General features: G+C 38.0%; 1 protein-coding gene across 2 annotated transcripts in view; it reads left to right on the forward strand.

Annotated features, from left to right (window-relative positions):
* Nucleotides 1–24,813, forward strand: part of gabra1 (gamma-aminobutyric acid type A receptor subunit alpha1) — a 32,951-nt gene extending 8,138 nt beyond the window's left edge. For both annotated transcript variants that reach the window (XM_008426914.2, XM_008426915.2), the window contains exons 3-10: nucleotides 1,704–1,816; nucleotides 2,796–2,863; nucleotides 4,465–4,685; nucleotides 5,459–5,541; nucleotides 6,429–6,572; nucleotides 6,725–6,877; nucleotides 17,715–17,917; nucleotides 19,905–24,813. In XM_008426914.2, coding sequence (XP_008425136.1) covers nucleotides 1,704–1,816; nucleotides 2,796–2,863; nucleotides 4,465–4,685; nucleotides 5,459–5,541; nucleotides 6,429–6,572; nucleotides 6,725–6,877; nucleotides 17,715–17,917; nucleotides 19,905–20,225 — 1,306 coding nt within the window. In that variant the 3' untranslated portion in view covers nucleotides 20,226–24,813. The remainder of the gene's footprint in view (nucleotides 1–1,703; nucleotides 1,817–2,795; nucleotides 2,864–4,464; nucleotides 4,686–5,458; nucleotides 5,542–6,428; nucleotides 6,573–6,724; nucleotides 6,878–17,714; nucleotides 17,918–19,904) is intronic.
* The last annotated feature ends 1,534 nt before the right edge of the window (nucleotides 24,814–26,347 follow it).

Raw genomic sequence — 26,347 nt, forward strand, 5'->3', positions numbered from 1 at the left:
TATATACACACACACAATTAATCCTACCTTTGTTTAAAGCAACAGAAGAAAGCTGTTGTCTTGCTGTTTTCTTTTATTTGAAATCTGTGTGTTGGTAGATATATTCTCCTACTCTGAATAGTGTGTGTATATTGGGATTAAGAGTGTGGAGTTCTCAGATATATGCTGTTTCAGGACATGGCAATTATTTTTCTATAATGTCACCATCTTTTTTTCATACTTAAATGATTCACTGACCACCTAGGAATAAAATGTCAATGCTGTATGAATCCCTTAAGTGGTCAGATGATTATTTGTTTAATTAATCAGACAGCATGTGGAGATTAAAGTGTCCCTCTAAGTTTCAAGGATTCAGCATCCGGATTTGAGGGAAGCTGCATCGTATACCATCAGATTAAATTTAACTCTTACTGGATGGCTGCTGTGGTATCTGAATCCTAATTGCATCAGTTCTGTAGCAGCTGCACACATGTGCAGTGAGCATCATGTTTGATTCCTATGGTGCTCATGTCACAGCTTTTCTGGTTAAATAGTGCATGATACAGTGTTAAATGTGTTATAAGGCAACATGGGAACTTTGTGTGACGGTGAAATGGTTGTGATTACTCTGTTCCTAAATAATTACATTTTATGTAATAACATTGTAGGATTTATTAGTACTTTTGCACTGATGATGTGCAAAGCAAATRATCTCAGTTCTATTCAGAAGCTGTCTGAAATCAAGGATAGAAGTGTGAACAATTGTAAAATGTCCATTTTATGATTTACATTTTAAAATTGTAAAATGTATTTTTACTTTTAGTAATGTAGGGCTTAAAGGGAGATGCTTATTTTCAAGGCACATAGTACAATTTTATAGCACAATCATGTAACTATGTTACCTTCAGTTGTTTTGAAAATTCTGCATTGCATCAATAACTTAAAAGAATCTTGAAGCTTTGAAAATGACCCGCGTCTCTTCAAGAAGCTGCTGCTTCTCTTCAACACTCCTGCTTCAGCACTTCATCACATTTACAGTCATTCTGACATGTAGTTTGCATGATAAGCTCAGCGTTTCCACCAGGTGTTTGCTAACCGCTGTCTGTCGAAGCTGAGAGGGGAAGGTGTGGGATGCGTGGTAGGGCGGATGAGTGGCTGGGGACTCAAACTCCTAGGATGAGCTTTGGGTAAAATACTTAGATACCCTGAAGGGTTGCCATGCGTGAATAAATCAAAGAAACACTCCGGATATGTTTTTGATGAGAGAATAACATTATAACATAATATAAATTTCCAAAAGTTGATTTTGCATAATATCCTTTGCCCCTTTTTATTATTGTGTTCAGGCATTTGAAATATCACTTGTGACTTTAATGCATGAGTAGTCCATTTTAAAGAACAAGTATTTCCTCTAACTAATGATGAAATGATCTGATTTCATGGTTACACAATGTGTGATGAACGTAACAGGGATATTATTTAGTGTCATAGTAAGTATGGCCAGTTTACTGAATATGTTTTCATATTGTGACTCATGGTTCACTGTGCATGCCAGCAGAATTCCACTTGGGGTACTCCACAGTTAAAATGAAATCTTTTTGTCTTTGATATATGATATATGATTCACATGAAGGGTTTTCTTGCTGTTTGTTTTTCTGCCAGCAGTTTTGGCGTAGGTTTTTGACTTTAGCTGCAACTTTAAATCTTGTTCTTTGCTTTGGCAGCTCTGGGCAGAATGGCATGACAGACGAGCAGAAAGATAACACCACAGTGTTCACCAAAATCTTAGACAGCCTTCTAGATGGCTATGACAATCGCCTCAGGCCAGGACTCGGAGGTCAGTACAGCCAAGTCATTGAAGAAATTCTGTTGCTCATAAAAAAAATCCATTATTTTTAAATATGCAAGTGTCATCCTTGAAACAGTTTTATTATCCTCATGAAAACACTGAATAATAACCATGTGACTGAATAGTGTGGGCTCGCTGTCAGTACCAGACTTTTGTTACCTTTAGCAAGAAAAAGGACCAGAGTCTCATTATTTGGCTGCTGCTTTTCTGAAATTTTCATCAAGTCCAGACTTACACTATCAACCCGACACTGTCATCGTTTACCGTTGGCTTTATTCCACGTGTTGACAACCACACATTGTTAGAGAGAAGCAACATGGCAGGAATGCTGGGAGTTTGGAAAAGAACATGAGGGAGAATAATGAAGAAATAAAGCAAAAATAGCGAGAGCACACAATATAAAGTGATATGATGCAGTAGGCATCAAACACAATGAACAAAAAGTCTGGGGAAGAAATTATGAATCACAACAGGCATCATTTACAAATCACGCTGTCACATTTCAATTTGACAGTCACTCTGTCAAACACATACACACAAATATATGAAGACACGTTCACAAACATCTTCTTTGCCAGCTTCTTTAAATGAATTCCCCTCCCACTGATCCTAAGCTGGCTATCAACATTATCGGAGGAGAGTGGCATGTTTTCCACCATACACGATGTCATTAAGAGACCTAACGTCTGCCCAGGCGGCAGTAGAGCTGATGCAGTAGAGACCAATAAAAACAGAAATTAGTACCACAATTCAAGGCTAAAGTTCTCTGTAGTGGATAGATGTATTTGCCATGACAATGTGGTATATGTTTAATTTTAATTGTATATTTGTTATGCAATTGTGTATGCTAAAAAACATGTGTGAACAGATAAGAGAGTGTAGCCAGGTGGCATTGTATTAACAGGCAGTTTAGATGTAATGAATGCCACTGATAGACACTCACTCTGACAATTTCCTGCTTCAACAGAGCGTGTAACTGAAGTCAAGACTGACATTTTTGTGACCAGTATTGGACCAGTTTCGGACCATGACATGGTAAGGCCCGTTCCACCTCTGTAAATGTCACTTCTTTTCCCTGTGCCCTTCCTTAAACCCTCACACCTGTTTTCCCATCTCTCACGTCACAGTTCTTTGTAAACTGGAAAATATTCACTGATAGGAAGTTTTGTTACAGCTGTCACTTGTAATGACCATTTATAGATAATGTCTCTCTTCTCCAGTGCTACTTATTCAGTTGCGGGGAGAAAAAATTCATTCTTTCAGTTACTTGGTTTACATTTCTGGAAAACTAGTTTATAGAATAAACTAGTACACCTTTGCAGCCAGAGGTTGCTAATTACAACAGCTTTCAAAGCAGTCATTTAAATTTTATCTCTAAATTAGAATAATGTGTTTGTCACATTAAAAGTACATTTTGAAAATAACATCCTTTTAGCAAACATACTTTTCATTATGTGCATATTTTTTAATTAGAAAATATATAGTTTTATTAGTCTGATGTATTAATTTAATCTAGCTGTAAGCCCAACATCATCATAATTAACAGAAATAAAGGCTTGAATATATCAGTCTGCATAATTAAGCTGCATAATTTGTTTTATTTAGTGAATTGAGTTAATGAAATAAACATTTCAAGACATTTCTAATTCATTGTATATGACTGTTTGTTTTGTTGTCACCTAATATTGAAGGTAAAATATCTTATGTTTCAACAGTTAAATCTTTAGAATGTTTTCAAACAGAACAGTTGTGAACTTTGCATCATACACTGGAAACCAATAAGTCTCATTCAAAGTATTTGAATGTTTTTATGTCCAGGAATGTGTGTCCTTGATTTGACATAATCCCATTTGATTGTACAGGCTGACATGCAGACCAGGAGTATTTTACTGTTGTGTTACGACAAGAAAAAAACATTAAAGAAGATTTTTTTTCCACCTGTAGCCTTTCTGTACCCTTCTCTGTTACCTTGAAGCTCCGTTTCAGTTCACACTAATTATCTTATAAGAACTAGAGTGAAAAAAGGAGAAACAGCACAGAAAGCAGGCTGTGAATTATTTTCTTATTCTAGTGGACAGTCGTGTGGAACCATTAAAATCTCAGCTGTTGTCATTAACTGGCGTGGAAATGAAGTGTCCTTCTAATTTTGTGTCCAGTGTCTCGTTTTTGTGATGAGTGCAATTTATATTACTCAGGGGAAAATATTACCTTAAGATAAATGCAAAGATTAATTTTTGTATTTACCAAACAATGTAATTGTAAATAGCTGGATTAAAAAAATATATATATATCCCATGCATGCATGTATTTGCAATTAACTATCCTGACAATGACTTTGCAAACAAAAAAATTGAAGGAATGGAAAGATAACCACACATATTACAGCACCAGGAGTAGAACAATGACTTATAACAGCTGAGGCATTAATTTTTGAAAACACAGCAGCTATAAAACTACTGTATAAACCTCTCTCTCTGCTAAATCCTCTCTATGTTTGCCATAGTAAGGTTACATGACTCAACATTTTCAGCTGTCAGCTATAGGTGAAGTCAGATAGAAGAGTTCTCCAGAACCGCAAGTATGCACTTTTGTTCACTTTGTGTTTCGTCTCTCTCTTACTCACCATTCACCCGCAGGAGTACACCATTGATGTCTTTTTCAGACAGAGCTGGAAAGATGAAAGGTTAAAGTTCAAAGGGCCCATGGCCGTGTTGCGTCTCAACAACCTGATGGCCAGCAAGATCTGGACCCCGGATACTTTCTTCCACAATGGCAAGAAGTCAGTGGCCCACAACATGACCATGCCGAACAAGCTTCTACGAATTACAGAGGAAGGCACGCTGCTTTACACCATGAGGTAGGCTGAGCTAGTCCACTGCTTTCACAAAGAATCTTTAAGGTTAATATCTATTTTATTTGTTGAAAATGAGATTTTATTAGAGACAGACATAATTTATCAGTTGCTGTAAAAGCAAATGGTAGATTACCAAGGTAGATTATTTTAGGTAGAATAGTTATATTCTGTACACTGCAAACTATGTTTGTTTTTGTGCAAAATTGGTCAATTTGCAAATCCTGAATTTATGACAAATCTGAAGTTTGTTTTTTGCAACAAGCCAGAAGACTAGATCTGAAATCAGAACTTGTATTGGCATCTTAGCACCATCCTTTAGAAAAAGATGGCTGAGTAAACCCTCATGACAGCACAGAACCTAATGCACACCACTGACTTGTGTTAATGTAAGACAGTACAGTTTAACATTTGCTTCAACCTGTTTAATAAGGGGGAGGAGAGGGAAGAGGCAGAGCCTGTATTGGTGGCACAGATGACTGAGATGGGGGTTAGATGGGAGATTAGTGTGTCACGGGTGGTCTGACACGCTGTTTTTCCACCAAGCCATAAGTAAACACAAGCTCAAAGCGCACGGAACTGGAACATTTCTGTTTGGGGGAATAGTGTTCAGCTTGAGTACTCACTCAGTGCTGATATAGTAAGAAAATATTTGTATGTTGCAACACATTCCCAGCTGCTGTTTGGCTGTAACACTTCATTTTAAAGGCTTTGGTTTCTTTATTCTATCCGCCATTATATCTTTGAATTCACTCTGTGATCTAAATGCTTTTTTCAAGGCTTACAGTGAGAGCAGAATGCCCTATGCATCTGGAAGACTTCCCTATGGACGCCCATGCTTGTCCCCTGAAATTTGGCAGCTGTAAGTAGCCTCTGCAGCCGAATACAATTCTACATTTCATGAACATACCAGATCCACATCTCCTCTCATCCCCCACACACACTTAAATATGTGTGTTGCTTGATGTGCCACTGCCTCCATATGAAGGAAAGGCAGTGTTCAACCTTTATAGACCTTCAAGACTCTCGCAGGCATGCAGCCTGCAGTATCTTCTACCAGAGCATCACACCAGCTGCTCACCGCTGACAGCTCAAACTGCCCTGCATCTTTCTTTAATAAACACAGATTCAAATAGACTGGACTTAGAAATGGATAATTATAGAAATATGTAATGGAGAAATAATAGAACCCATTCATACCAGAGTATGATACGGTAAATGAGTGTTGGGAGGCAAGAAAATATCACAAAAAACACCACGAGGACACTAAAGCAACAGAGACGTGAGCCATGCTACCTTTTTGCAATTCCAGCTGCACAGCATGTGTGAGAGTACCAAGCCTTAAATACCTTTAAACTGAACTCACTTGCTAAATATTTCAGTGATGAGCTCTCTTCCTCGCTCCGCAGTCTGCAGCTGAGCCATCTTTTCCTCTGCAGTGGCCGAGCCACACTGCAGCTTTGACAGGTTGGGTGGCCAGAAGGGGGGAAAAAAAACTGACTGACTTTGCTGCTTTAAGGTCACGTTACTCTGTTGGGACATTATTTTCTTATTTTGTTATAAGACAAGAATGACAGGCTGTGGCACAGCACAATGTGACGTCTCATATAAGAAGATGTTGGGTGATAACATATAGACCGGATGTCATTAGATGTTTTAATGGAAAATTGTTAGATAAAATTATATCTTTAGTTTTAAAACAAAAGAAAAACAACCAGAAGGAAACTAAATAACTTTTTCACTCCTTAGATGCCTATACCAGGGCAGAGGTGGTGTACGTGTGGACCAGAGGGGCTGCTCAGTCTGTAGTGGTGGCAGAGGACGGCTCCCGGTTAAACCAGTATGATCTGATGGGGCAGAGTGTGGATTCTGGCGTGGTGCAGTCAAGCACAGGTATATTTTAGAATTACAAAGACATCCCATGTCCCTGATTTTTAAATTCATTTTAAGTTTTTCACCCAGCTACGTTTCTGAATGTATAGTACAAGATAATTAGGTGCAGGGAAAATGTAACTTTGCTTTGTCTCTTATGTTGCTGAAAACAGGAGAGTATGTTGTGATGACAACCCACTTCCTCCTGAAGAGGAAAATTGGTTACTTTGTGATCCAGACATATCTGCCCTGCATCATGACAGTGATCCTCTCCCAAGTGTCCTTCTGGCTCAACAGAGAGTCTGTCCCTGCCAGAACTGTCTTTGGTGAGTTGTTGACTCTTTTCTCATCCTGAACACCTGTGCCTACAGAAATGAGCCAATCAGCACAAGGTTCCAAACTTGTTCCTGGAAATTCAGTGTGGATGATACAATAATGACACATCAAGCACTCGGTGCAGTAGGTTTGAGCACTGAACTGAATCATCTGGGATATCATTAAATAAAAGAGGCTTGGACGTAAATCAGCCTGTTTGTGCCAATTATAATGCCATACATCATTACACCTCATAGGGAAGGACTGCTGCCAATTCAGTGACTTAAAACATTTTAAAAGTTAGTTTATAATCATGACAACTGATTTTGATTTTACTGAATTATAATTTGGATCAAATAAATGGGATCCAACTACCCATTGAGTTTTGTCACTAGTTAAATTGATCCAAACTGGATTTGGTTCTAAATATCTGCATGTAAATTTGACTTGTTTGTAAAGTTATTTTAAATAATTTAAAATAATTTGTTGAAATTTGGTATCATTCAGATTGACATAAATTAAATTGATCTAAGCTGAATTAAAATTGAACAAATAATTTTTTAAAAATATCTTTTAATGAAAGTAAATGTCTAAAATTAAATATTTACTTTGAGTTTTATTCCATCGTAGTTCTTCGAAGGAAAGCTCTGATAAAAAAATCCATTGGCATAGCTTGTTCATTAGCATTAGCATTTGCTGCAGAGTGAAAAGCCCTTTTTAGAGACTTTTGCAAGGCTTTATTTTACTCCAAGTGAGTTTTTTTTTTTCCAAAAATGCAGCTGACCCATTGTAGTCTTTGGTGCGTCATAATATCAACTTTGATTACCTTCTTGGTTACAGATTTGGAAAGACAGTAAGCTGTGAAATATTGAAACGCTTTATCGCTTTAGAAAATGTTTTCTATCTTGCCAAAATTTTCGGAGCCAGGAGTGGATTTGCTTAGCCAAGCATGGCGGCAGGAAACCGGGGAAAATGGTCAGTGAGGCAGTAAACACCTTGAATGCACCATGACATGCTGTTTCTCATTTGCTGATCTTGTGCGCAAAGATATTTCAGAGGGCACAATAACTTCTTGAAGCAATGACAAACCGTATTATTAATGCAACTCCCCAAAAACTAATAGGTTTGTTTCCAAATCTGTCATAACAACAACAAAAGAAAAGTGTTAAAGGACATAAAAAAGATTAATAGGTCAATTGTTCCCTGCCACCAATCTTACTACACAATATTTCTATCCTCTTGTGTTCTGTTCTGTTTTGTGTTTGCTCCAATGGGGTGAAGAGTTGTAATGAGTTGTGGCTAGCTGCAGCAGAATTTAAGAAGAGCTCAGAATGAATTTACAATTACGTGCCCTGAATGGAAGATTACAAGTGTGTACGTGAATGTGCCTGTCTGTGTGTGTTTTTTGCTTGTGTGTGCATATTGCTTGGTTAATGTGGATGTGTGTTTGTATGGAATTAGTCTCTTTGGATATCTGGTGTGTATTTGCCTGTCTGTCACAGTAAGGTCTTACATAACACCAACCAAATGGAAAGCTCTTGCTAGTCTGCAGCATGCTCTACAGCAGCAAAGAGCAGCAGCAGCCGGAATGTCCTTGGGTTACCTCACCCTACGCACTTCCTTCTACTTTTTTCCCTCTTCCTCTCCCTTACTCACTCCTTCTCTCTTCATATTCTCCTCATTAATGCCCGTGTCTCCCATGGCCGGCTTCTTGAAGAGTCTCCTTGAATTGTTTCAGAACGGCCATATATTGCTGCACTGCCGTCTCCTGTACGTTTGGCATTCTTCTCGCAGTGTTTTAATATGCGTTTGTATGAGTTGAGGTGTGTATTCATGCGTGTGTGTGTGCTTGTTGCATGTGTGCCACAGCTTTCTACCTGCAGTGCTTGTCACGTGTCGAGGGGAAATGAGGATGGCCTAGATTAGATTCAAACTATCTAGGGCATGTATGTGTCCCCCATGCTATCAGGACTGGTTGTGCTCCGTGGGATTACATGCAAAACGTGTTCATGCATGCATCTAAACACAAAAAACACACCTGCTCTGAGCTGTATAAACAGATGTACACATTGCTTATTAAAACAACGTGACTCTTCTGAGTGTGTTGTTTTGTTTTGGGCATTAGCTGATAAGATATCTTTAAATATTCTCACCCTGTGACCTTTTTACACCTTTTGTCATGCCACATACACAGAATCTAATGGATTAACCTTGAGTTCTGTATGCTACATGTATTTAGCATGCCCTTTAGTCTGATGCCACTTACTGAATGAGACTCAGTGGAACCACCAGCATTTGAAGGCACCTAATTAGTAAAGTCTAATTTAATGTCTCTATAAATACAGTCATTCTTTTGAGGGACTTAGATGTTAGTGTGACTGCTATCTGAGAAAAATCCTACATGAATAAAATGTACTTCCTTCCTCGAAGAAGATCAAACAACAAAAAGCGCAGTTGAATTCAACATTTATGGCAGGGTTAGATTATAAAACTATATCCCAACTTTTGAACATTTGACAGTGTTAGGATCTGAAAATGAATAGGAAAGTAAGTGTATAAGATAATTAAACACCAACCTTCCTTTTATGGAGGAGTGACAAGAAGAAAGTCATTGTGAGAAGAAAGTCATTCCTGTTTGCTATTAACTACAAGCCATGTAGGAAATGCAATAATCTTGGGGAAAAAAGTGTTGTGCTCAGGTGAGACCTGTTACTTTTTGTCATTTTCCTAAAATAATTTCCTAAGCATTTTGGCCAACAAAAATCCCCTCTTCTTTTTTTGCCAAATGACATAAAATAGCTTTTGGCATCAAATGGCTTTGAACATTATTTTAGGAACGTGATGATATGCTATTAGTAAGAGAGATAAACTGGAAAACATCAGAACATCACTGTAAACATGATACCTGCACAGTCTGTCAATCTTTTTACTTGGTTGTTTTTATTATTAGCTGCACAGGTAAAGAGCAAATAAAACCTCAGTAATATGCTAAATTAAATAATTTAAATACTGATATTTTTGACAGATGAAATCAATGATTTTCTTTCTCTCAATTTCTTTTGGTTTTGCATATTGCTGTGTCACATGTGAGGAAATGTTTCATTGCAACTACCTGTACAATCTCAAAGTTTGCCAATAATTCACAATTAGAGAGGAGAATAAATAATGTTAAGTGCAACTAAAGCATAATGCATTCATAACTTTATTCTGAAGCGACTCCTCTTTAGTATGAATTTATTTCAGCTTTTGACAGTAAAGCACAGTGTTGTCTATTTCACCAGCGGGACCCATACTGAAATATAAGTTGTCACATTAGCAGCATAGCTGAGTCTAAAAATAACTGAGGGTATTCTACCTCATCAGGATCAGACATATATAAGTTACATAGTCACAACTGTTCAGTGTTTATTACTAAGTTTAGAGTTAGACCAATCAATCAAAATCAATAACATTTTATTTGTATAGCACATTTCAGCAGCAAGGCGTTTCAAGGTGCTTTACATAATTAAAAAACAAAATAAAAACAGCATGTGACATTGAATAAACAGTAAGAAAGGGATTTTGGAAAAAGAAAAAAAAAAAGAAAAGATTTTTAAAAAAGATAAAAACATACTTTTGTTATAGAATTTAAGCGCCTGTTGTCGCCTGTCGTCGCCTGTCGTCGCCTGTCGTCGCCTGTCGTCGCCTGTCGTCGCCGGACTCCGCCGTCCGTTTAACACAGGTATTATCCAGGTATTATCCAGGCCCCGTCATCTAACAGGACAAGGTCTCCAAGCTTTCCAGCACCTGGCTCCATCCACCCGTCACGCAATTTTTTGCGCTAGGACTTCGCCGACCTACACGGATTTTTGTGCACTATTTTTACCTGTTAGAGTCTAGAATTTACAGGGTTTTTCTGTGACCCTCAGTCACTCGCCACCTTTACATAAATAGATAAAAAGTAAAGATAAAAACATTAAGAACATCAAAAACCCGCACTCTAACCCTAATTTAGCCATAAGCAACTCTAAACAGGTGGGTTTTAAGTTGAGATTTAAAGGCACACAGTGTTTCAGCTGTTTTACAGTTTTCCGCCTCTGAAGGTTCGGGTCAGAGTCCATCACTACTCCCAGGTTCCCGGCTGATCGCTGGTTTTTAGTTGTAATAACCACAAAGCGATGCATAAAAGAGGAAAGATCTAAAGGACTGCGCCACAATTTTCAACAGCAAGACTATCACAGCATGGTGTAAATGGCACACATCCCAACCAGAAGTCTTTCCAATAATCCCTTAGAGTTATTTTACTGAAAAGAGCCATTGAGCTAGAAGTGTTTTATAAGATACCACATATAACAAAAGTATCCTCAACGCAACGTGGCTCATCTTAAAGTTTTCCGTAAACCTTTCATTGTGCACTGCTTGAGATAGATTTAGGTGACGTAAAATAATCTTGGTGTTTCTTTGTCTTAGTTTTTGAGCCACTGGCGTACAAAGTGTTATACACCAGGATCAGCACAGTGAGCCATGCCTAGTCACATAGCGTGTCCTGGGATATAGCCAGGGAAATTCCACAAAAACAATGGGAGAAGGAAAATAGAAACAAGAGGGCAATGTGTGATCCTGTCTTTATAAAGATTGCACCAATACAAATAGTTTTTTAATATTGTGCTCACTGTAGGAGAAAATGCTAAACTGCAAAGCCATGTTCAAGTCATTTTTTTCCCACTGCCACCTATTCACAACTTTGTTTCTTAAAATTCCTGCACACCATCAACATTTATTACTCAGTTTGCCGGTACTGCAAATAAATAACCACTGTCATGCTGTAAGATTTTCTATTACTATAGAGGTGATTGGGTGTCCAAGTCTGACAAAGAAAAAAGCAATAATATGAACAAATGTACTACTGAAATGACTGTTTAAATTACGTTATGTTACTATAAAACAAAGGCTATGCACATTTTTTTCCTGAAGTCTGCCCTATAGATGAATAGGCAATTTAAAAACACAGCAATGGGTAAAGTTATCTTATTTATCACAGTGCCGATTAAGAGGCTGATTAGTTTATAGCTAGTTTGGTGTAGTGGAAAACTGTTTGCAATTTATTTACTTGGAGTCTAAATGAAACCAGAAAGGAAACAGCCATTGATAGCGCTGATACGATGCTCTCCATCCTCCTAACTCTCTCCCTCCCTTCCTTCTTCCTCTGTTTCTCTGAGTCTGAGCTGTCATGGGGGCAGGGCTTGGAAGATTAGCTTGATTCTTTCTCTTCCGCTTTAAAAGCGATTGGCTTGGGATTTATTGACTCCCCCATTATGCTGTTTAATGTATCTGCTCATTAAGCAATAGTACCTTGTGTGAGAGTTTGTACCGAGTGTATTTTTACGCATACACTCATCTGCACACAGTTGTGAACTGGGCATGTTTGTTTTGCTGCAGCATGGTGGTTATATGTACATTGTTGCACTTGGTAAGTCACTGACTTTGTTAGAAATGCTGATGAATGTTTGTGTGCGTCTCTGGACGATTTACATCCTGCAGTTGTGGTGCCAGCACAGTCATTTAATCATCTGCCAATCAAAATGTCACTTTATTTATTCTTTTCCCATAACCAGAGATGATGCAGTGATGCTTAATGTAATTGACCTGAGAAACAATCTTATTTGACACTTATGTTATTGATAAAGCATGGAGTAGAGACAGCACAGTGGGAATGTTGACAGATTTCCAGCAAAGATCAGTTCCTTTTCAGACTGATTGAGGGATTGTAAATAATCAACTTGACAAGTCCCCACAGAGCAGCTATGATCATTGAATGACTCGATGCAGTCTGCTGGGTTTCCTTATATAGAAACTTTTTTCTACTACTTTGAATAATTAACTTAGCTTACTGTACAGTTTGACAACAAGGATCAGTGGGAATATATGTATGATTAAATTTAAGGATTTTATGTTAAGTATTTCAAGACATCTGTTGTGAATTCTTACTGTATGGATAAAACTGAATTGAATTGAATTCACCCACTTCATTAAATTCAACACTAATGTGCTCATTATGAAATAAAATGGTCTCCAAACTTATTATCATCATACTGCTACGAGAAAAACATAAATACTTACTAAATATTGTGTGAATGTCAACTGATTGTGTTCAACTGCATTTTTATAGCCTCCGTCTAAACTTTATGAAGAAGAAAGAAAATTTAAATATCAACATCCATCCATCCATTTTCTTACACCCTTGTCCCTCAGTGGGGTCGAGAGAGTTGCTGGTGCCTCTCCAGCTAACGTACCGGGCGAGAGGCGGGGTCACCTGGACGGGTCACCAGTCTGTCACAGGGCAACACAGAGACACACAACCATGCACACACACACTCACACCTAGGGGCAATTTGGAAAGGCCAATTAACCTGACAGTCATGTTTTTGGACTGTGGGAGGAAACCGGAGTACCCGGAGAAAACCCACCATGCACAGGGAGAACATGCAAACTCCATGCAGAAAGACCGGGGCTGGGAATCGAACCCAGAACCTTCTTCATTTATTCTTTTCTCATAACCACAGATGATGTTTATGAGTAAATATTTAAGATCATAGCACATGGAAAAGTCACAAATTATTTAATCAGTGGGTCGTCTGTCTAAATGTTATAAAGTTCTCCAAGCTTATTACTTTAAAGAGGCTTCAAGCAACCTGCCCTCTGAAATGTGTAAAATAATACATCAGTGTTAAATACTTAAAAAGTCAGCTTATTTCAATAATTGAATTATAATAAAACATAGATGCTCCATCTAGAAGTTGGGTCAATATCGTCTCATAGGTGAGAACCTTTCTGCCAGGGGAGTGAAAACAGCGTGAGTTTTGATAAATCAAACGGCAAACCTGCATATTGGGGTGTTATGAAGTCATGTTGATATTTTATGTATCTCTCTGACATCTAGATTGATCAATGGTTTGATACAAAACCTTGTGTCTTCACATCCTTCCACTTCTTCTAGGTAATTAAAGCTGTTGCATTATTCATGAATAAACTAGATGTGTATTTTCATTTTTAAATCTCAACATCTGTACCATCTTTGGTGCCAGGTCTTTCCAGCACCCAGAAACATGACTTATGTCACACCAAGAACTTTGGGTATGTTTCAGTCAGTAGGCTTTCCGCTGTACTGTTGTACTTTTGACCCACATTTTGATTGTCATGTCTGATTGGTTGTTTTCTCAGTCAAAACACTGTTTGAAAGACACTTCTGCTTGGAACCACTGAGCGTGACAGAAACACAAAGACATTTTCCTGGAGCCTTTGCTCTCGCTGACAGGGTTTCGCCTGTGGTTCCTCTCTGATTCAGGGCCTGGACATTTATTCGCTTGCTTGAGATTCGTCAGATTAGCAGAAAGATGTTATGACGGATGTTTTAAAAGAGAAAATAATCAAGTGATTGAAGAAAAGAGAAGAACTTTATCCCTTATTCAGAAGATGCATTTGATCTTGGGTACAATCTGTGATCAAGGTGACTTTAATGAATTTAAAGTACTTTCTGTGCTCTCACAACCCCCAAACACGTTGTGTCTAAACAGGAAGTCCTTATTATTTGATGCAATGAATGAATATATTATTTTTATTGCTAAATCATAATGTTCTCTTTTTCCTTTCCTCACCATCTGTGGTAAACATTGCAGAAAATAGGATACTTGTTTCCATGACAACAGAGCCTGTCAAACACACTAAAGTATACGAGATACTAAGAATGACAACACTTTTAAAGCAATAATAAAATACCAAGTGGAGTGGTGGTGCCTTCATCGTTCTCCAATTAAATTCCTGTTTCCGTGGTAAACAAGCTGAAACGTTGGCAGTCTGGTCTCACTGCTAATTTGTCACATCCAGCTTTCATATAGACGCACGATGTCCAGTTGAAAAGAGTGCATGTTTCAGGAAGTCTTATCTTAATCAAATACTTCCATTTCATTAGTATTTGGCTTTAAATTCAGCTGAGAATCCTGTAAAGCCCACATGTAAATCAACTGTTTAGTTTAAGAGACAAAATGTTCAAATAAAAAGGAACAAAAGAGATTGTGTTACATGAGAGGAGTTGAAAAAGTAAGTTAGTAAAAAAAAAAAAGAGTAAAAACAACCTCCAACACCATCTTTCCTACTTTCACATAAGTATGTAGGCGGGATAGATGGAAGAGGAGAGAAATACTTGGTCCTATTGTGAAAATTACTGCACTTGCACAAGAACGCAAACATCAAATAATCTCTCCTTAGAAAATCTACCAGATTTAGCAGCTTCACAACATTACATAATAACTATGATGGCGACATCACTTATTCTTACGGTCCAAAATAATTGGTGTTTCAATATTAACTGTTACATTAATTTGTGATACTTGTTATTGCAAAGCCTCTCAAAAGTGTCTTTACTCTTCCTTTTTTTTTTTTACATTTAATCTTAGTTCTATTATAATAGACAAACACAAACCTTTTTCAAGATTTTTAGCTTTTAAAAATCTAAAAACCAAGCTGAGTAAAAGCTTTGTTTAGCTACTTTTGCAATAATTATGACTGCAAGCATTCTGATGTATATCCCCACCAGCTTTTCACGTTAAAGTTTACACATGTTGTCCATCTGTCAGAGCTGACAGACTGGATCCCCACACCATTATGCTGCCAGCACCAGGTTTAATTGTGACAATGTTTTTTCAGGGTCAATGATGTAGTATTATTCTTCACTCACACAATGCATTTTTTATGTCGGCCCAGTAGTTTGATTTCGGTTTCATATGACCAGAGTTTACTCCACATGGTTGCTTTGGATTTGAATTAGAGGTGTGAGGCTGATTACAGATGTAACTTACATTTTGTAGATTTTTTTTGAGAACTTTAAGGATGTATACATTTTTTTTTCCACATCACATGGAATCCCAACAGAATACGCGGCAGAGTGTGACAATTATTGAACATTTTTAAAACGTGTGAATACATTTTCATGGCTCTGTGTGAGCAAACTTTTCCTTCAGATGATTTACTTCCATGCCTTCCTGTAAATCCTATTTCCAACACAGTGAAATGTAGGTGCAGCAGTTCCTGGTTGAAACAGAAGCGGTATTCCTTTTCCCTGGCATCTGTCCAAAAGGGAATGTTCTGCTGTTCAAATGGCCGCTCCGTGGAAGAGCCACAAATTTTGAAACAGTTTCCATATTTAAATTTAGTTCAACTGTTACCCCAAGCTTTAATTATTGTACATCCTAATGTGATGTTCTCGACACACATTGTGGATTATCTAATTTATATTAACAAAAAACCCCTGAAATGCAGCAGCAACCTAGATAAAACCGCACCAAGCCCAGCATTAGATGTTTATAGCTTAATGAGCTGGAAAGCAGCAACATTTTGGCTTCATGTTTCCATTTGTCAGGAAATCAAGATTGCACATAACAGCTCAGCACTTGGTGCTGTCCTGAGCACACTTGTGTATGGATTCTGTAATCAAGTTATTTTAATACAGCAACAATGTTCCTATAAGAAGATACGTCCTTGCTTTTGTTATTAAGGCAACCTGTTATTCCTTACTGTGGTCTCCTTCAAACGATGCAAAGAATTTTCTGGACGACTGCCTTGAGGTAGCTATAAAAAAATCAGCTCAATAAATATATTTGACCTACTTATTTGATGCTCACAAATGCGAGACTTAACTGGTCATACATCAGAGCTGTACTGTTTGCGGTGGGGTGAGGGTCTGTTTCAGACAAATCATTCTTTGCTGGCAATAGAGAATTGTTTGAGAGAAAAACACCTTTCTCATTTTATAATATAATATGTAATCCACATGCAGCATGTGTGGATCGGTATTTTCAGCGTTTTTGATAACATCTGAAGCCAGCTGTTCCTGATGATTGTCTAMACATCTGCAGTTGGCTGTTCTAAAATGAGCACTGCTCTATTAGATACGGTCTGACCCAGTTACTCCACTGCTTCATTATGTCTCATCATACCTTTGCGTGGCTGATTTAGTAGAGCAATATGATTTTCTAGATTTGACACACTGCACTTTGTGTCAAGCCATTTTATTTCAAAATGAATAATTTTTTTTATTAACCCTTTTTTGTAGTTGCATAATTAGATACATTTTGTCTGAAGGTATTAATTTTKGGTGGAGGGGATGGGAGTGAGTGTGTTTTTCATCTCCGGTACTTGGTGAGTTTAGTCATGAATCATATGTTCTTTCTCTTGTATAAATTACAAACSTCCATTTCTAGTGAGCTGGAAGGGAGTCAGAAACGTCTGTTAAACTAGGTGGAAGTCTGCATTTTTTTAACGGTATCGTGAAAATAGATATGTGAAGTCGGCAGCTCTAAATATCCTTTTCTTTGATAATAGGCAGGATGTAAAAGGGAGCAAGTCAACATTGTGTTCTTGAAGTTTATGGAAGATACATGTGTTTGTGAGTGTAAAAAGGTTATGTTATGATGGCTGGATTAATGATAGCCAAGCCTCCCTGATGGGACCACATGGGTCTGAACGCTGTAATCTACACTGCTCATTATTTTCTACATAATTTTGCTTGATTCTCATCTCTTTTCAATGCTGTGTCTGCTTTCCATCTCTGTCTGAAAATCTCCATAATGCAAAGCCTAAAATGCCAAGACTGTCAGCTGCTTATATACTTGGCTTGTTTTTATATTTGATCAAGTAAATTCATGTCCCAGCTTCCAAAATGTTGATACTTTACGAATCATTTGCAGTGTCCCAATCAAAGTTACAATGAAACTCGTTTTGTTTTATCGTTCCTTTTAAACGCTGTTTAAACATTCTTCATGCATTTATAATCCACGTGACGGTTATCATTCTCATCGTTTTATCTCCCTGCAGGAGTGACCACTGTCCTGACCATGACTACTCTCAGTATAAGCGCCAGGAACTCTCTCCCTAAAGTGGCCTATGCCACAGCTATGGACTGGTTCATCGCCGTCTGCTACGCCTTCGTCTTCTCTGCCCTCATTGAGTTTGCCACAGTCAACTACTTCACCAAGAGGGGTTATGCTTGGGATGGAAAAAGTGTGGTCCCTGAGAAGGTACTTATTCAATGTTAGCGGCTCTCTGTATTAGCAAATKGGTTTTTTTTTTTATTTTGTGTTGTTTTCCCTTCATCTCTGGATGATGTTGCAATAAAAGATGAACAAATATTCTATTGCTATATTAAATATAAGAAAATATTGTATGTGTTCAGCTGAACATATCCTTCCTCAGTCTAGTAAAATATAAAACCTTCACACAAGCATTGTAAGAAATGCTTCTTAAAGACATAATCATTTTTGATAATTGCTTTGCAAGTTAGTTCAGGAGAGCATTTTGTTACAGTCTGTACATCATCTAACAGAAAGTGCTATTTCAGAAACATGACATGAACATTAATAGTTTAGTGTTTATCCTGAGCTTTCTGCTCTACTTGTCTGCATGCTGTAGTTAGCAGCACCAAACACCRAATCCTCYAGCCAAAAGAGAACAAAACCAAACGATAAATACTTTTCTATCATCTTAGAATCGCTTAAAAGATTGTACTTAAAATTAGACGTCGTTATTATATGCTTAACGAAGGATATAAGGTTATTTCAGYATTTRTTTAAATACTTCACAGTGCTGTTTTCACACACAATGTTCAGCCTTAACCTTTACTGGTCGGCTGATATTCGGGTGGGATATCCGGGATATTCCATTAGTTTGATATTCAGAAACATTTTTGCATGACAAAAGAGAAAAACAAAACAAAAAGAAAAACAAGAAGGAAACATGTTCTCGTCGCACAATATATAAACATTAATTTAAATTTATTTACATTTTTTAAATGTTTATTTCACATTTTATTCATTTGTTGGTACTTTTAACCCTTTAAATCAGAAGTAGATCTCAGTAAACTGGCATATGCTTTCTGATGAGATTCATTTGGCAAATTCAGGTTACCTTCTGAAAATAACCTTTAATATTCCCTCATTTCTGTCTTAACAATATTTATTTACTGGTCCAATATAATATTCAAATCTCCTTAAATATGTTTTAATTAGCATTAAGAAGAAAGTCATTAAAACTAGAAATCAAGGTTTATAAACAAAGGTTTGYGTGTAGTAACTACATATAATGTGTAGGGCTGTTGTAAACGATTATTTTAGTAATCGAGTAATCTATAGATTTTTCTTACGATTAATTGCGTAATCGGATAAAAACAATTATGAAATAAAATATTGGTAAATCTTCCATAACACCAGTGTTACTATCGGATATCAACATCAGTCTATTTTTTCCACCTTTGAGCTTCCCTACCAGTTACGTTTTTTGTAGACCGGGGGAGCAACACGGGATATTTACGGCTCCTCCGTTCAGAAACTCATCTACCAGCCATGTTCCGCCTCCCGTTTGTTCAGACCGGGATGATATAAGTTTATTGTGCGGTTCGTCCGTAAAGCTGCTCTTACCCTGTAAGCATCAACCCTCAGCCGCCCGCCGTGTTCAGTCTCTCCGCTCACCTGTATAAATCCTCCTCAACTTCTTCCCGCCGTTCAACCAGCAGCTCCGGAGCAGAAAGGCTGCCGAACTCCCGGCATCGCGCCGGTCATTTTAAGGATGTTTATCGGTCCCACAAAAACGATGAAAACCCAGAATTATCACCAATCAGTAAAATCCCCGCGGGCCGAACTTGAAGATTGGACGTTATGCCGCTAACACGTAGCTTCCGTCAACAACTCAGAGGCGGAAGTCAGAGCTCCGCGCAACGCAAATAATGTTCCGGCTGAAACACGGTGCGCTAAATGATAAAACATAAATTAGCGAAGCTTCGAGGCAGGTCAATTTTCCTCGAGGAATTTTAATAATCGAGGTACTCGAATCACTCGAGGAATCGTTTCAGCCCTAATAATGTGTTTTACATAATGACAAATGAGWGTTATAATTTATTGCCCTTTCTTACCCAGTGAAAAAGTTTCTCTAAAACATGTAATTTCTTTGTAAATTGAAGTTTTGATATGCTTTTGCTTTTCCTCCAATTCTTTCTCTAAAAACCGCAATCAGCAAAAGAAGAAGAAGGAGTCTCTCCTGAAGAAAAACAACACAACGGCCTACCCGCCCACCACTGCTACACCCTTCGCACCCAATCCAGCCAGGAACCCGGGATTAGCCACAATCGCCAAAAGCGCTCCTCCACCCCCAGATGAGCCCAAAGAGGAGCCGAAACCCAAACCCCCTGAGGCCAAGAAGACCTTTAACAGTGTGAGCAAGATAGACAGGATTGCCAGAATAGCCTTCCCCCTGCTCTTTGGAACCTTTAACTTGGTCTACTGGGCAACCTACTTGAATAAGAAGCCCAAATTGCAGGGSGTCAATCACACCTAATTCATCTTTTTGTCTTTTTGATTTATTTATTTTTTTTCTTAATCCTTTTACAAAAAAAGTGGTTATTTTGAGATAAACATTGCGTCCACTCTGGTTTGAATACCCASTTGTTGCATTGCTTCTGTGTTTACCTAAATTTTGAAGATTTCAAAAGAAACAATATAGAAAAAAAAAAAAGATAAATTCAGAGTTTTGAAAGGGTATCGTTCAGGTCCAAGAGGATGCTACTACAAAATGCTACTAAAAATATTTAGCCAAGAGAATGCTATTCTACCACTTCATAGCCCAGGTTTTTCTGGGGCAGTGTTTTTGTTTGTTTCCTTGCGTAAGTATCTCCCTTTTTCTTTTGTTTCTTTGTTTTCTTTAACCTATTTTAAAGTGTGGAATTACAGACAGTAAAGAGGCACCTGTGAATATGCATGGGCAGGAAATTTTATGATTTCTATTTATTTATTCTAAAATTAGACCCGTGTGGACTGATGGCTTGGGTTATTTGATGTCACAAGTGTAACGCTCATTCTTTTTCAAATATATCTTCCATTCTAGGTAGAATGTTTATTAGATTGTGTCATTCTTGAAAAAAAATATTTTATTGTTTCTGCAATAGCAATAAAACATGTCTCAGTGGACACAGTTTATTTAGAGGACAAAACATACAAAGTTTAAATCACCTGTGCTCAGAACTGAAGATATATGGATTTAATTTCAGTGCATTGTAAATACTACCAAGTGTTAGAGATGTCTTTATTATGAATTAAGCTTTGCAAAGTGTAACTAACGGGGTTTTAACTGAATCAATGGAAAGGTCAACTTTTTCATTCTGATTCTTTTTACAAATGGAGCATAAACTGAGTTCATTCATTTTTGAGTGACTGTTTCTCACCTAATCTGCATTTCATGCTAAATTGGTTTAACTGAATTTAAACACCATTCAGCTGGGTGTTTGTGACCACACCACCAAACGCACCAATAAAATCCTTTCTAATGATGGCAAGTTGTAGGCAACAATCTAGAACCATCGCAAATTCTCTGAATTAAACATGGCATTGAGTTTATTTAATAWTTTTGTTTACTTTTTGTTTCTGTTGGAGTCTTTAGGCTGGGGCCTCCTTTGCTAATACAGCATTTGTAGAAAAGTTTAGTTAGCATGTGGTGGGGCACATTGAGATGGAGGAGAAGTGCCTTTATCATTTCCAGAATTCAAGCTGTGATGGATTTGTAGATGGGCGGCACGTCTTTATTTTCCATCCCACTGAATCCCCACGCTGACCACGTTTACTACAGTTTCCAGATTCACTGGAAAGAAAATTGAGACATAATACTCAGAAAGTACCAGCTACACTGCCTTTCAGTATCACATGCCCCGTTTGGAGTCATTTTGTTGCTGCTTGTTTGGTGAGCAACAGCAAGAGACAGGGACAGAGAACGAAGGAGACAAAAGGGGGAAAAAGACAATGAGTTGAAGTGGCACTGTAATCTTAGGTTAGCCGGCGCTGTGTTTCTCAAAGAGGACTTGTCTTGTAGTTCAACGATAGTGCAGAAGATGAATATATTTTTGTAGCATGATGTCAATCCCTCTTCCAAACAACATAAAGTGGAAAGAATGTTTTCGTTTGGGTTTGAACATTGCTTGCTTCTTTTTCTTCTTTTAAATTAAAAAGACAGGCTTTTAGGAAATGCTTCTCCTCTGACGTGACATGTAAAGGTTTCTAAACAGTCCAATTTTTAATTATGTTGATGTAGCAATATTTATTAGTAAGGGCTTTTCTTAGGACCTGAACCTGACACTCAGTCTGGGGGTGATATCCATTGTAGCTTTACACTGACCCATCTGTACTTGTAGTTTCATTTGTGCTGGGCATGGACATTTATTAAATACTTTTGATATGTKGGTAAAATTACCAGGCTTTATGTAACCATCTTGCTTTGTGAAGCCTTTGGCTTCAATTCTGACCTTCTTTGACAAAATGTGGAGTACCACAGCACTGCTTTGTGGACTCTCAGTGTGYTGTGCTGAATGTATTTTACATGGGATTGAATTAAGCCACACACACATATAAGAACCGTGGAGAGCCRTCTCTTGCAAAACATCARTACCCCTTGAACATTTTTACATTTTCTTGTGCTAGCAAACTTTAAKGCATTCCTTGAGACTTTACATGATAGACCAACACAGTGTAGTGCATAATTTCCAAATAAAGGGAAAGTGACATGTTTTTATTTAAACTCAGACATGCATTTGTATTCAACCCCCCCCAAAATTAATACTTTGTGTTCTCTACTAGATCTGCATATGGAGCCAATTTCTTTTCAACTCCTTTTTGCAAAGTAGTTCAAGATTAATCAGAATGGATTATGAGTGTCTATGAAAATCAATTTGCAGTCTTGCCACAGATACTTGGAGCATCCAGCCAACTCTTGAGTACTTTTGCATTCAATTAGCTTTTCTTCCTCTACTGCAGTTTATTTTTTAACTACTCTGACCATCTTCCCACATTTTTCAGGAGACATAGATCCTCACATCACAATACGAGTATGAAAGGAAGTAACTGCCATAACCATGTTTCACCATGGTAACGGCATAGAGTTTACTCCAACCTTTTCCTGTTGTGTTCCTTGTGTCCACTAATGTTCTGAGGCCAAACCACCAAGGCCTCAAAAACAGCTCGGTTTGTAATGACATTAAAATTCACAGGTGAAGTCTGTTTGCTAATTAGCTAATCGCTAATTGGCTCCTGAAAAAAATTGGCTGCACTGGATTGTGTTTAGGGTAATCAGAGTAAAGGGAGTTGAATGCTTTTGCATCACACAAAATATTTCTTGGTAACAAACAGCTGTTACATTCTGCTTCAGAAATGTGCCACTTGTGTTCATCTATCCCATGAAGTCTTGCTGAAATACATTAAAGTGTGTGGTTGCTTTGTGGAAAGGTTTAAGGTGTATGAACACTTTGCAGAGGATTACATTTTTTGTGTTGTGCTGTTAAAAGATCACATTGCTGCCAGAAGGAATCCGAAKAAGAGATTAGTGATTTCTCTATTATATTTGCATCACAGTTACAATCACTACTAAATTTATCCCTGAATGGAACATTTTAGCAAGCGTATGCAGGCAGTCCACTGTTCACGGCCTCTTTACCTACATGCAGAGGGCCAAGCGATGTAAGGTTCAGGATACAGAGTTGTACAAAGATGTTAGAATTCTAAAAAAATGTATTTATGTTTATTATCATGAAGAAATATATATATATATATATATATATATAGATATACATATGTAAAATACATAAACATACAGCGTTTGATTATATTATTGAAGATATTACAAGAGAAGATGATGAATATTGTTTGTATTATCAATTTATTGTTATGCATTTTGCACATTTAAAAAGAACAATAACATTACATTTATGTAGTTGGCTTCGTGCTATGCAAGGACAACTTTGAACTGCTTCATTGACCTTTTTCTCCATAACCATTAAGCTTTAGATTTACAAATTATAATGAAAAGAAAATAGCTTAGCTTTTATACCAGCTATTAGCTTCTTTTTTTTTTTCCTTCCAACAATGGCCATACAGGGTGACATTGAAGAACACAGTGGATTATCTCTTTTGTTTGTGCTTCAGATTTGTCTTTGGTTGAGAGGAAAATGGCTTTTATGGCCAATTGCACTTTTTCTCCAGAGTTGTGCAATAAAAGGATTGAGCCGAAAAAGTCAGGAGCAAAACTGTAACAAGATTTCTTTGTCTAAAAATTTGTGTTCAAGTTCTAGAATGATTTCTTTTTTGTACAAAAATGAAGGAAGGCAAACATGTTTTCCTTTTTTTGTTTAATAAAACAGTACTTATGTTATTCACTTAATTTCCTAAATCAAAAGTACTTTTAAATCCAACATAGTTTTTGACCTTACATGTTAAAATGAGAGTATAAATGTGAATTTTCTACAGCTTGAACGTTTTCCACCAGAAGCATAGTATTCAAAGAGGGRAAAAAACAAAGATTAAATACCATGTCTGAGTATATATTATTGTGKKKTTTTTTTTTTTTTGCCAGGTCTGAAAATACTMATTTTGTTACATTTCAGAATGTGAAACATAAGACACAGTACAGTCATGAGCTTCCTATTACCTTCACTCATTTCATGATGTAAATATCACATTCTTACGGGTCCATGGCGGTTTTCATCATTGCAAACATGCTTTCCAACAATGAGTCTTTTGGTTATTCCTAGATTCCTACTGGAATATTTTTTCTTGTATTTTTATCAAACATGATATATTCTAATTTTCACTGAAAAGAACTTCAAATGTAGTAATTTTCTAAAGCACAAAAGGTCGATTAGGGTGAATGAAAACAGAACAAGATTGAATCTATATGGACATTATAAACACACAAAATGCACACGAGCTCACATATCCACATGCAGWACATATGCTGGTAGTTCAGTGATACTGATAGAGGGTTGTGATTGATGTAGATGATTTGGTAACCTTCTGTAAATGTTCTCTTTTTGTTTCTTTTGGTTATGATATGGCCCTGTAAATCCTGATTCTCTGCATTAGTCTTTAAATAAAAAGAAAACAAATGACTGGTTTGTCTGCTTCTGTGGATCACCAGACAGATGTAAAATTATTTATTATTAAGATGAAATACCACATGTTAAGTTTTTAAGTGTTAAGCTGAAAACTCCACAAGTTACATTAAATGTTTTTCTTACTATTTACCACACAAGCAATTTAACAGAAAAAGAAAATTAACATGAAAATACTCATTTTATTGCCAAAGATTTGTCTTGGTGGTAACAAAACTTTGTGTCAGAATGTATCGATAAAACCATTAAACTGTTAAAGTATCAATCAATAACTGTTTGTTTCAGCATTCAATTAAAATTAAATAATATTGAACATCTTTTCATCGGATCTGCGGCCGTATGTCTTGGACACTCGGGTGAAGAGAGGTGCGGAGCTGTCCACTGACCACTACCTGGTCGTGAGTTGGCTCCGGTGGTGGGGGAGGAAGCCGGTCAGACCTGGCAGGCCCAAACGTGTAGTGAGGGTCTGCTGGGAACGTCTGGCGGAGTCCCCTGTGAGACGGAGCTTCAACTCTCATCTCCGGCAGAACTTCGAGCATGTCCCGGGAGAGGTGGGGGACATTGAGTCTGAGTGGACCATGTTCCGTACCTCCATTGCCGAGGCGGCCTGTTGGAGCTGCGGCCGCAAGGTTGTTGGTGCCTGTCACGGCGGCAACCCTCGAACCCGTTGGTGGACACCTTCGGTGAGGGATGCTGTCAAGCTGAAGAAGGAGTCCTATCGGGCCTTTTTGGCCTGTGGGACTCCAGAAGCAGCTGATGGGTACCGGCGGGCGAAGCGGCATGCGGCTCGGGTTGTCGCTGAGGCAAAAACTCGGGCGTGGGAGGAGTTTGGAGAGGCCATGGAGACAGACTTCCGTACGGCTTCGAGGCGATTCTGGTCCACCATCCGCCGTCTCAGGAGGGGGAAGCAGTGCAGCACCAACACTGTTTATGGTGGGGATGGTGACCTCAACTCGGGACGTTGTGGGCCGGTGGGCAAAATACTTCGAAGACCTCCTCAATCCCACCAACATGCCTTCTGTTGAGGAAGCTGAGCCTGGGGACTGGGCTGGGTTGGGCTCTCCAATCTCTGGGGACGAGGTCGCGAGGTGGTCAAAAAGCTCCTCTGTGGCAGGGCCCCGGGGGTGGATGAGATCAGTTCCTTAAGGATCTGGATGTCGTAGGGGTGTGTTGGCTCACGCGACTCTGCAATATCGCATGGAACAAGTAAGTTAATGCCAGTAAGTGTGCAAAATGTAAGTGTATAGGAAGAATCTGGAGAGCTAGATCTAGAAGAGCAATATCAGAGACGTGTGGTCAGGGTGAAGAAAATCACAAAGTTTCTTCAACAGGTTCAGTTCAGGAACAAACTCAGCATCCTCCTCTCCTGTCCCCAGCCAAGCTGACGTCCCTCAGTCCTTTGACTCACATCTTTTCTGTCACTTGTAAAGTGTTTCATCCTTCATCTCAGCATTGGGCCCTTCTACTTTAACATATTTGTCCTCAACTAATTCAGGAGACTCTGCTGTGCCCATTGCTTCGTCTGTCACCC

Source organism: Poecilia reticulata, linkage group LG14, assembly GCF_000633615.1.
Source record: "Poecilia reticulata strain Guanapo linkage group LG14, Guppy_female_1.0+MT, whole genome shotgun sequence".
NCBI lineage: Eukaryota > Metazoa > Chordata > Actinopteri > Cyprinodontiformes > Poeciliidae > Poecilia > Poecilia reticulata.